The sequence below is a fragment of the Dendropsophus ebraccatus genome, chromosome 6 (assembly GCF_027789765.1).
Source record: "Dendropsophus ebraccatus isolate aDenEbr1 chromosome 6, aDenEbr1.pat, whole genome shotgun sequence".
Classification (NCBI taxonomy): domain Eukaryota; kingdom Metazoa; phylum Chordata; class Amphibia; order Anura; family Hylidae; genus Dendropsophus; species Dendropsophus ebraccatus.
This window is the reverse complement of record NC_091459.1, coordinates 49,781,129-49,793,848: the sequence shown is the minus strand read 5'-3', so window position 1 is coordinate 49,793,848 and position 12,720 is coordinate 49,781,129. Positions and strand designations below refer to the sequence as shown.

Here is a 12,720-nt window from a genome sequence, read left to right as displayed (position 1 = left end):
ACTGAGCAAAATATCAAAATACCATGTGTGAATGCAGTTTATGAGGCAGTCTATTCAAATGGTAAGTGAATAATTATAAAACTACAGATGATATATATTTATATTTATAATCCATGGCAGAATTTTTTTAAATTTATACTAATAAACATAAACATTCTCATAAAAACAAACTCAGAAACATTTTAAGCTTGAAGCCTATGTTTAAGTCACGTAGCGCTATAGTGCTACATATAGTACTTTTCTAAATTAGGGGACTAAATATTGAGTTGGATTTCGCTGTCAACACCTGCTGTTTTAACATATCCACAAAATGAAAAATAAAAAAATCTATTTTAAAATTCCACCTTTCCGCTGCTTTAATTTCTGTAAAACACCTTAAGGCTATGTTCACAAAATGTTTTTCCTTCTTCGTTAAATATGTCATTTTGAATGGTACATGTTGGTACATTATTCTAGTTTAGGATTTGTCTTTAATTGAAAAGTCCACCATTGAATTTAATAGTAAACATGGTGAAATAACGTCTGCTGTTTGCAAAAGACGTCCGAAAACAATGGACATGATCATTATTTTGACAACTGCGCAGACGACATCTGTAATTTTATACACGGTGTGCATTGGACGGCCGTCACCCCATTGACTTCAATGCATTATATTGAAGTCAATTATATTGCGGCAATAACGGACGTAAATCAAGTTTATGTTTCCACTATTGAAACATGCCGCCCCATATGGGAGAAAGGCGGATGGTCATTATTTGTGGCTATAAATATCAAAAGGCAGGCCGCGAAACGACAGCATGCTTAAAGCTTTTATTACTAGAGATGGGCTGACTTGAGAGACCACTTGTTCTATTCATTTCAAATGTTTTTATGTTTGTTTGTGTTTTTCTTCAAACGCTTGTACATTCAGAAAAATAAACCGACTTTGCAAATGGAGGCCGCATACGTTTGATTGCAACTGTATTACAGTTCTTTTTAGATCACACAAAATATATAACTTTTGTTTTAAGTTGTGAAGCGTTGGGATTGAAAGCAGTTTTGCAATATATTCACTTCATTTTATTTTACGCTTTCAATGTTTAAATCTACGTTATACATACAGCCATACTGTGGTCCATGCTCCCCCTGTGCTGATCTTTGGTCTTTTTCTTTTCCAAAAAAGAAAGGGGAGCGTGCCCACATCCACACAACAGGTACTGTAACTATATTTTTATATGTACCTTTGGGATACCAGTGGTTTACATGGAACTGTGTAATTGATATATCCTTAGGTGGGTGCTATTGGAAGGTTTGTGCAATGGTGGTTTCATGACATGCAGACTTCTGTGTAATGAATTTATTAATAGCTTTTGCACCTTATATTGTGTGTTATTAAACCTGTGTGATAGTTACCCCTGTTTCCATTGCTGCAGGTTTTTAACTGTTTAATTGTATTGGATTTTATTGAATTGAGTAATAAAGCAATACATTTTTGATGGAAAATTGTCCATGTTGTTGGTTTAGTATGTAATAACTCAGTAATAAATAACAAATCAGCATAATGTCACTGTGTGGTTACAGAGGCTTTGGTGCTGTGGACAGGAGAGCTGACCATACAATGCGAGCACCTCAGCGATTCTTTACTACTGAATGTGGACACGCGACACATGTACAGTAAAGGAAGACATTTAATGGCTATATGTATAACATTTATTTATAATGTTTATTTATAAGGCCAGTATATTGTAAAATTGCTTGCAATCACAACTCCTGTTGATTTCTTAAAAGAAAAAAAAAACATTGCAACAGTGCCTCTTTAAGAAAATTTTTTTTTGTGCTTATTATAGTAACCCTTTTTGCACTTTTGGTGACAAGAACCCTAATGTGCTGATGTTTATTAGCTGGCCTGTAGATTATGGGCATCAGTTGGTATGGATTTACCTACCGAGCAGGAATGGCTTTAGAGGAATAGCACTTTACTCTTGCAGAGATAAGAGGTGCTTCTCTGACTACAGTTCCTTGTTGCACCCCACTTACCTGTACATTATTTTATGTTTAGGTGGCCACACAGGACTCCCAGGAATAGTCCCTATACTTACATTATAAGGCTATGTTAAGACCTTGTATGAGAACGGCCAGTCTCTGAAAAGATCATCCCAGCCGGTAGATCTTTGTGGGGGCATCAGTGCGCGCCAGCATCAGAACTCCCCACTACATACTCTATAGTGTGCACTGGCAGGGTTTTCTGCGGCTATTCATTGAATAGAGGCCGCAGAAAACTGACATGTCAGTTTCTCGCTTCACCGCGAGATCCCGGCCAGAGTGTATACTATGTGTATACACTCTGGCCGGGATCCCATAGGTGGCAATGTTACGTATTTTTTCGTACACGACAACAACGGCTGTAGTTTTACGAAAATATACGTAGTGTTAACATAGCCTAATTTCATGAGATTTATAATTTAGCTGTGGTGTGCATATGTCCTGTTTTACAAAGCAGATTAATAGCATCTTTCATTTAGGGTTGGTTTATGCCATATAAAAACACCTGCATTGTAATTATTTGAAATATATATATATTATTATTATTATTTTTTATTTTTATTTTTTTAATTTATATTGGCGTTCTCTTTTTTTCTTTCCTTTTTTACCAGGCATCTCAAAACTATATTGAGTGACCAATAGAGAAAAAACAGCTGTATTTTTTCCTTTCAGATACAGAGCCACTACATTATTTTTCATGGGCCACTAAAATATATAACCATACAAGGGCCCAAAAAAGCAAAGTCAAATTCTACTTCTGATCTTGTGCAAACACTGACAATGAACACATCAGTTGTAAGAAGTAATCAAATGCACATTAGATGTGTGCCTAGTATATAACAGCGATATCTAGACACAATCATTTTTTTTTTCCAGATTTCAGTTGAATTTTAGCTCTATTTTTACATGATGTAATGAAGATAGTCATACTGCACCCTGACACAACCCCTTTAATTTCATTAATGTTGATTTACAAGCAGTGAAAAGCCCTGTGAAGCCAGCCTATGTCCATTCAAAATTAAGCAGCAGTCTACTAATGCACAGACTGGTGTTCAATTTTGAATGGACATAGGCTGGCTTCACAGGGTTTTTCGCTGCTTGTAAATCATCATTAATTAATAATTCATTAATGCATTTAATTATTTTTCTACTTTTGCAATCTGCTAAAATCATATGCTGTAGAAGTGGTACAGAACTACAGACAAGTCTACTAGAGATACAATTAAGCTTATTCTGTATATTGCTGAGGTTGTAACTGCGATATAGTGAAAAATCAGTTTTTCTCGAGGCATACAGCATTTAGATTTTGATCTTTAAATTGTAAACTGCTACATACAGAGATCTTTCCAAGGGCAGTAACTTTGGTGTGAGAATCAATTCCCTTTTATGTTACTAACATGAAAACATGGTAACAAGTAACTGAAAAGGAAGGATGTGTGGAAACCATTGTGGTTGCATTTGGAAATATAGTACTATTTGTATAGAAGGCAAATTTGTCACTATGTAGTATTATCCCCTTTTATGTTTACAAATGCCTCATAATGTAATACTCACTGTGCATAGATACATACAAAATATATTTTTATATTAATAAAAATGCATTCTTTATAATAAATAATTTGCTTCTAACTATACTTTTACAGGCATTGTCACAAGACAATACACCCTGTATAGTATACTTTATGCAGTAAATGTGGCTTACAGAGAACAAAAAGTAGCATTCCCTCATTACTGACTGCTGTGTTTAGGGGGTTAAATGGCAGAGATCAGAGCATTAGTGAATAGTGTAGCTGTCATTCGCAGCCAGCATCCTGCTTGTAATCACGCTGACAAAGAAGCTGGGCCTGCCTGGCTCTTTTTAAGCAAGGCACTTATTAAAAACAATGTATTTGTATGTAGTAAAAGCGGCAAAGATCACAGGACTAACTCAAACTGTAACCCTAGGATATATTATGTTCTAATCATAAATATATATTATTATTTTTATTTGTACCATGAAGCTCAGTCTGCAGCCACCCCCAAAGGAGGATTACACAGAATTTTTCCAAAGAGATGAGAAATATAAAATGCACTACCTACAATTTTTTTGTTTTGTTTTTGGGTAATTTTTCAAAAAAACAAACAAAAACTGTATGTTCTATTTATGGCGTTATTTAGGCTAGGTTGACATATACAGTATCAGTAGCATCCAGTTTTTTCGTCTGAAACTAACTACAACTAATGGCAAAAATGCATCAGTGCATCAGTTTTAACAAGCATATTTATCGTCTGTCTGTCTGTCTGTCTATTTTGCTCTGTCACTCAGAGCTTTTTCAAGCAGGGCCTTGCTTGAAAAGGCTTGAGTGACTGAGCGAAACGTCGCATTTGTGGGATCAATAAATCTATTTATTATCTATCTTCTATCTATCTATGTATCTATGTGTCTGTCTGTCTCAGGGGCTGGCTGGCAAATTTTAGCCCGGGGGGCAAGCACACAGCACTGGCCCATAAGTAGCAGGCTGGCGGCCCATCCTTTAAGGACCACTCTGGCCCTTACCTATAATCTTACCTACATCTTCGTCATTTGTGACCAAATATCCTACTGTGCCCTGTGAAGGGATCAGAAGTCACTTTCCTGTATAAGTCTATGGGGCGGCTCAGCGATGACACGGAACGTACCCATAGACAGATGCAAGGAATGCTGGGTGACCTCTATCGTACTGAGTATATGATGCTGGAAAGCTGGTTTACCTTCATCAAACTGAGTATAAGATACTGTGAAAGCTGGGTGATCTCCATCATACTGAGTATAAGATGCTGGAAAGCTGGGTGACCTCCATCCTACTGACTATAAGATGCTGGGAAAGCTGGGTGACCTCCATCATACGCAGTATAAGATGGTGGAAAAGCTGGGTGATCTCCATCATACTGAGTATAAGATGCTGGGAAAGCTGGGTGACCTCCATCCTACTGACTATAAGATGCTGGGAAAGCTGGGTGACCTCCATCATACGCAGTATAAGATGGTGGAAAAGCTGGGTGATCTCCATCATACTGAGTATAAGATGGTGAGAAAGCTGGGTGACCTCCATCCTACTGACTATAAGATGCTGGGAAAGCTGGGTGACCTCCATCATACTGAGTATAAGATGGTGGAAAAGCTGGGTGACCTCCATTATACTGACTACAAATACAAGATGCTAGGAAAGCTGGGGTTTCTGTATTTTTTTTTTTACAATAGTTTATATCACTGCTGTGGTCCTGTGGGTATAGGCATTCCTCTTTTTAGAACACCCCCCTCGTGTGTGCACCCCCCATTAGTAAAAATAATAATAAACAAAACAACAAACACACATACTTATATGTATCCTCTATGTACTCCTGTATATATGTATCCTCTATGTACTCCTGTATATGTCTCCTCCTGTATATATGTCCCCTCTATGTACTGCTGTGTATGTCTACTCCTGTATATATGTATCCTCTATGTACTGCTGTGTTTGTCTACTCCTGTATATATGTATCCTCTATGTACTGCTGTATATATGTATCCTCTATGTACTGCTGTGTAGGTCTCCTCCTGTGTGTGCGTATATACATATACATATATATATATATATATATATATATATATATATATATATATTCACGAGGGAATATGCAATGCAGGAAAATTTGGATCAGTGTAACTATATATAAGGGGATGCATATATACAGGAGTACATAGAGGAGACATATATACAGCAGTACATAGAGGAGACATATATACAGCAGTACAGAGGAGACATATATACAGCAGTACATAGAGGATGCATATATACAGGAGTACATAGAGGATATATGATGTATCCTCTATGTACTCCTGTATATATGTATCATCTATATACTTCTGTATATATGTCTCCTCTATGTACTACTGTATATACTGTATGTATCATCTATATACTTCTGTATATATGTCTTCTCTATGTACTCCTGTATATATGCATACCCCCCAACTTTTGCTGGGGGGAAAGAGGGACATAGCCACGCCCATAACTGCGCTGTATGACCCCATAGCCACATCATCTATTACCATTATATAAGTAACAAATATTATCACCACTCCTTCACCACATAGTTACTTATACCACCATACCACTGGTGCCTCCATCTAGGTAGGGTGTAGTAGTGGAGGTATAGTGAATAAGGGGTGTAGTAGTACAGGTAAAGATTAGGGGTGAGGTAGTACAGGTATAGATATGGAGGGTATTAGTAGTACAGATGAGGGGGATTAGTAGTACAGGTAAAGATGTGGGCTGTAGTAGTACAGGCAAAGATGAGGGGTGTAGTAGTAATACGGGTATAGCTGAGGGGTCACTGGGGGAAACTGGGGGTGACTGGGAGAGCTGGGGGTGTACAGGGCAAACTGGGGGAGCTGGGGGTGACTGGGAGAGCTGGGGGTGTATGGGGCAAACTGGGGGAGCTGGGGTGACTGGGAGAGCTGGGGGTGTACGGGGCAAACTGGGGGAGCTGGGGGTGACTGGGAGAGCTGGGGGTGTATGGGGCAAACTGGGGGAGCTGAGGGTGACTAGGAGAGCTGGGGGTGTATGGGGCAAACTGGGGGAGCTGAGGGTGACTGGGAGAGCTGGGGGTGTATGGGGCAAACTGGGGTTGACTGAAGGGGGACTGGGGACAGTTGGAAGTTGGAATTGACTGAAGGGGGACTGGGGCAGACTGGGGATGATGGAGGGGAAATGGGAAAGACTGGGGGTGATTGAGGGGCACTGAGGCAGACTGGGGGTGACTCTAGGGAGACTGGGGCAGCTGGGGGTGATTGGGGCAGGAGTGCACATAGCCCTCCTTCTCTTCCTCTCACCCTGGCACACAAGTTCCCCTCCCGGCCACACGTGCAGGTCCCCGGTCTTTGAAGGAGGCCGCAGGGACTGTAGTGGTGATATCACCACTACAGTCCCTGCGGCCTGCTCCAGAGACCGGGGACCTGCATGTGTGGCCAGGAGGGGAGCAGGACGTGATATTTATAGCTCAGGCAGGTCAGTCGCAGCTCTGTTAGGCGGACTGCCCGACCGCCCTGCACCTCACCTCCGGCCCAACACTCCACGCACCGCCATAAGCCCGCCATGCACCTCACCTCTGCGCCGCCCGCTTGACCTGCACCTCTTGCCCGGCCGCCAACCCGACAATCCATGCTGCTCCGCCTGCAATGATTTTTTGTGAAAATTTAATTTAAGATTTTTACAAAAATCTAATCGATTCTAACCTTCTGGGCGAATTAATTTGTTTATTTACCCAGCCCTAATTCCTCTGTATGTCTCCTCTTGTATATATGTATCCTCCATGTACCCCTGTATATATGTCTCCTCCTGTATATATGTATCCTCTATATACTCCTCTGTATGTATCCTCCTGTATATATGTATCCTCTATATACTCCTCTGTATGTATCCTCCTGTATATATGTATCCTCCTGTGTAGGTCTCCTGTATATATGTATCCTCTATGTCAGGGATAGGGAACCTTGGCTCTTCAGCTGTTGCAAAACTACAACTCCCATCATGCATGGACAGCCTATGGCTGCCCAAGTATGATGGTAGTAGTAGTTCTGCAACAGCTGGAGGGCCTTGGTTCCCTCCCCCTGCCCTATGTTCTGCTGTGTAGATGTCCTCCTGTGTAGGTACCTGGCTTCCTGCAGACACCATCTTCTCGGTCTTCAGGCTCTTCTAGCCCAGACACAGGAGAACGAGCTGGGAGGAGAGAGCGCACTCTGGTGGCAGGAGGAAGATACTGCGTACAGCAGTTTGCTTTTTACCATAAGCCTCATAGGCTTATAGAAAGCATAATAGCCATAAAGGAGGCGGGGCTTCCCGTCATGGGGGCGGGGCTTCAGCGGCCGCTTCCAGCACAGACCGGATCCACAGCACAGCCACAGGTAAATATGACAGAAGAGGGCCGGGGCTGTAAGCAGGGGAGGCGGGGCACTGAGGACTCCAGCCAGCTGTCAGCAGCCATGCGGCCCTGACAGCTGGGGGAAGACCGGCCCGGGGGGCATGTGCCCCCCTGCCCCCCGGCCCAGCCCGCCCCTGGTCTGTCTGTCTATAAAATCTTTGTTTGAAAATCACAGCAACTGGCCTCTGAATCGGTTGCATCCTAACCTGTTGATTGCTGTGCTGCACATGTTTAATGCTACTGAAATTAACACAACCGTTTGAACCACAGGTTGGCCATGCCGTGTGACATGCTTTTTGCTGGAATCTACAGTATCCTGTCAGTGGTAGGTACATTATCCATTGGCACCCATAGGCTGGGTTCACACTATGTATATTTCAGGCTGTATTTGGTCCTCATGTCAGGTCCTCATAGCAACCAAAACCAGGAGTGGATTGAAAACACAGAAAGGCTCTGTTCACACAATGTTGAAATTGAGTGGATGGCCGTCATATAACGGTAAATAACTGCCATTATTTCAATATAACAGCCGTTGTTTTAAAATAACAGCAAAAATTTGCCATTAAATGATGGCCATCCACTCAATTACAACATTATGTGAACATAGCCTTTCTGTGTTTTCAATCCACTCCTGGTTTTGGTTGCTATACAGCCTCACAAATACAGCCTCAAATATACATAGTGTGAACCCAGCCATAAGCTGTATGGCAGTCCTGCTCGATAGGGATTGAGTGCTTAAGTGACATCTTAATCTTCCTATCACTGTTCACTGTTGTTTTACACTCCTGTATATAGAAGAGTAGTTGAGTACATGTGGGTATGCCTGAGAAAGGCGTCGGAGGCCGCTGAAACGTTGCATCAGACTCACCTTGCTGTGTTGCACTGTTTATTGCTGCTTTGGATATGATTTATCTATCTATCTATCTATCTATCTATCTATCTATCTATCTATCTATCTATCTATCAATCCATTCATATATTCTATCTATATATCTATCTAGCTTTTTTCCATCCATCTATCTAGCTCTAACCATCTATCTATCTATCTATCTATCTATCTATCTATCTATCTATCTATCTATCTTGAAAATAAATATTGCCAAGCACTTCCCTCCTCCCACAGCCCCACTCTGGTGCTCCATAGGCTTTAATAAGCCCAGCGCCAAATTATCAGGCAGGATGGATGCAAGATGCGTTACTCCATTTGGCCTGTCTGGAGAGTCTGGTGGCACAAATGAAAAGCCGCATGCTTTCCCATTCAAATGAATAAGAACAGTTCAAAGATCCATTTCCCTCCAGCACTATACTACTGTACCAGAGGGAAACTAAGCCAGATCGCTGTGTGAGTGTGATTACCTTGTTTCTGGTATTTTTCATACATAAACCTCCATGCATTTGTCTATGCACTATTTTTTGTGGTAATTTTTTGCTACACTGTTCATGAAAAATCCTTAATTCACATGATCAAGAAATAAATTGCCTTGTATCTGGAAAGGCAGAGTATGCAGTCAGCTCCCATGCTTCCCCCTAGTGGTGGCTGCAGGGAAGCATATTACTTTTTGATTCTTTGTTTGGAGCTTTGTATTAGAAAAACATAGGTTTAACCACTGTATAGCTACGTAATTGAAGGAATCAGCACTTAAAATTAAACCTATATAATCAAAATGGCATATTGACTTATTAGCATATCAAAATCCTGTTTGCCTTCTTTTATTTTCTTTTTATTTATAAAGTTGAGGGGTTTTATGAATAGGAAATTATTTTTGCAGTAACAAGTGAGGGGGTACTAGTAGGACATCGATGTTCCTGACCTATACCATAGTCAAAAGGAGCCCATTCCTGATTATTTTCAACAATTGTAAATGTGCCTATATTAGCGGACAAAATATTGCAGACGGGCACACTAGGACACATTTCCATTTCTCTGACTATAGGAGTCCCTGGAAGAGAATAATTGTAAATTGAGGTAGTCCTGCCATAGCCTTCATTCTGCTCACAGTACACAGGAAGAGAAAAGAAGGAAACAGAAATGATTAGGTCTGTGTCACTGCGAAAATAATACAGAGAAACGAGAAAGAACCACGTTAAGTAGGTGAGAGGGAATGGATACCGTTGTAGAATCAAGCTCATCTGTGATATTGGCGCTCTTCACTTCAGTGGTGTCAGGCTCCTACGGTGCAGCAAATAAGAGGCAAAGCAGTTGTTAGAATCGCCATACTTTGTAAAGCAAATTCAACACAACACTAGCACTTATCAAGACAGACAAACACATTGATGGCAGGCTTGTCAATATAAGGCGTCATTATTAACATACTTATATTATACAGTGAAACCTCTTTGGTGAGACCCCCCCCCATCATTGTATTGAAAATGGCCTCTATGCAAAATATATGGTGGACTGAAATTCGGTCCATAAAAAGTGGTGAAAGAGGTTTCATTGTCTACACAATTAAATGATATCAGTGATATGTGACAGATCATGAACAAATGCACATCATAAATCTGCCATGAGTCTTCAGCTATCATAGAGGCATCATGTACTAAATCTATTAAGGGTGAGTTGCTATTATATTGTTGCTCAATTTCTATTATTTGCTTTAACAATATGATAAAAAAATGTATATAAATTACATATGAATAAATCGATTAAAAGGGGTACTTCAGTGGAAAAAAAAAATCAACTGGTCAAATCAACTGGTATCTGAAAATTTACAGATTTGTAAATGATTTCTATTTAAAACTTATCAGTCTTTCAGTACTTATCAGCTGCTGTATGCCCTGCAGGAAGTGCTGTATTATTTCCAGTTTGACATTGTGCTCTCTGCTGCCACCTCTGTCCATATCAGCAACTGTCCAGAGCAGGAGAGTTTTTCTGGTTCAATGTTTTTATTAGGTTTTTTAAGAACAAATTACAAAAGAGAAAATCTATAAGCACTGACTTTAGTGCCAACAGTATAGTTAACGTTTAGAAACAACAGGAATAACATTCGGTATATTATATAGATATAAAATTGTGGTAATATACATTCAGCATGGTAGAACTGAGCAGGACAGTTTTTCTATTGGGATTCAATACTATACTGGACAGTTCCTGACATGGACAGAGGGGGCAGCAGAGAGCACTGTTTAAGGCTGGGAAGAATACACCACTCCATGCAGGGCATACAGCAGCTGATAAGTACTGGAAGACTTGAGATTTATAAGTAGCAATTTAATTTTTTTTGTTGGAGTACTCTGTTAAGATGCAAACAATATAGAATACTTATAAATGTATATACTTCTAAGATGAAGACAATTTATTGCATGAGCCACATATATTATTTGCATTATTTTATGTACCCTCATGCAGATAAGTTGCACTCTGGAAGCAGTGTCTCAGGAAACAAATAACCGCTTGTCTTACCAGTGCTTACACATGAGGTTGCACTGGTCCAACAAAATAATAGACCCGAAAATGCAAAGTGGAGGCCAATCTCATTTGCAGGCAAAGATTACTAACTATTTTCAGGGGTTGTTTCACAAGTTTATATTTGACACTAGAAAATGTACCCGGCGCTGCCCGGGTATAAAATGTCAGTGTGTATAGAGGGTCCTGTATACCTGTAGTATAGAGTTGGTGGAGTTGCTGTATACCTGTAGTAAAGAGTTGGTGGAGGTCTTGTATACCTGAAGTATATAGTTCGGGGGTCCTGTATACCTGTAGTATAGAGTTGGTGGAGGTGCTGTGGCAGTGTTATCCAGTCACAGTATGGTGGTATTGGTCAGGTCTGGTGTGGCGGTGTTATACAGTCACAGTATGGTGGTGTTGGTCAGGTCTGGTATGGCGGTGTTATCCAGTCACAGTATGGCGGTATTGGTCGGGTCTGGTATGGCAGTGTTATCCAGTCACAGTATGGCGGTATTGGTCAGGTCTGGTATGGCGGTGTTATCCAGTCACAGTATGGTGGTATTGGTCAGGTCTGGTATGGAGTTGTTATCCAGTCACAGTATAGCGGTATTGGTCAGGTCTGGTGTGGCAGTGTTATCCAGTCACAGTATGGCGGTATTGGTCAGGTCTGGTGTGGTGGTGTTATCCAGTTACAGTATGGCGGTATTGGTCAGTTCTGGTGTGGTGGTTTTGGTCAGGTCTGGTGTGGTGGTGTTAAATGTGACGTGTGGAGCTATTACCTACCAGTCCTGATGCTAATGGGGCGTCTTCAGGTTTAGTGCTTAGGGGAGCAGCAGCTGGTAATGCTGTCCTGTATACCTGTATAGATGGAGTAGGAGGTCCTGTATACATGTATAGATGGAGTAGGGAGTCCTGTATACATGTCCTGTATAGATGGAGTAGGAGGTCCTGTATACATGTATAGATGGAGTAGGGGTCCTGTATACATGTCCTGTATAGATGGAGTAGGGGGTCCTGTATACATGTACTGTATAGATGGAGTAGGGGGTCCTGTATACATGTACTGTATAGATGGAGTAGGGGGTCTTGTATACATGTACTGTATAGATGGAGTAGGGGGTCTTGTATACATGTACTGTATAGATGGAGTAGGGGGTCCTGTATACCTGTAGTGCTCTGTATATACATGTACTGTATAGTTGGAGTAGGGGGTCTACCAGTTATTACTGTGGATGTTGTGAGGCAGCTTCCCTAGCAACCATTGTTCCCTGTGAAAATGAAAGCAGTAATCCTATTGGTTGCTAAGGCTCCAACTGCCGTGTCTGCTGCAGCTAATTATATCACCTGTGTTTGCAGTGAGGAGATATTCCAATTCATCTCTATAG

At 40.9% G+C, this 12,720-nt stretch overlaps 1 protein-coding gene across 5 annotated transcripts in view; it reads right to left on the bottom strand.

The window, feature by feature from the left end:
• LAMA2 (laminin subunit alpha 2) overlaps positions 1 to 12,720 on the bottom strand; it is a 524,271-nt gene that overhangs the window by 17,829 nt on the left and 493,722 nt on the right. For all 5 annotated transcript variants that reach the window (XM_069974947.1, XM_069974948.1, XM_069974950.1 and 2 more), the window contains one exon: positions 10,058 to 10,117. In XM_069974947.1, coding sequence (XP_069831048.1) covers positions 10,058 to 10,117 — 60 coding nt within the window. The remainder of the gene's footprint in view (positions 1 to 10,057; positions 10,118 to 12,720) is intronic.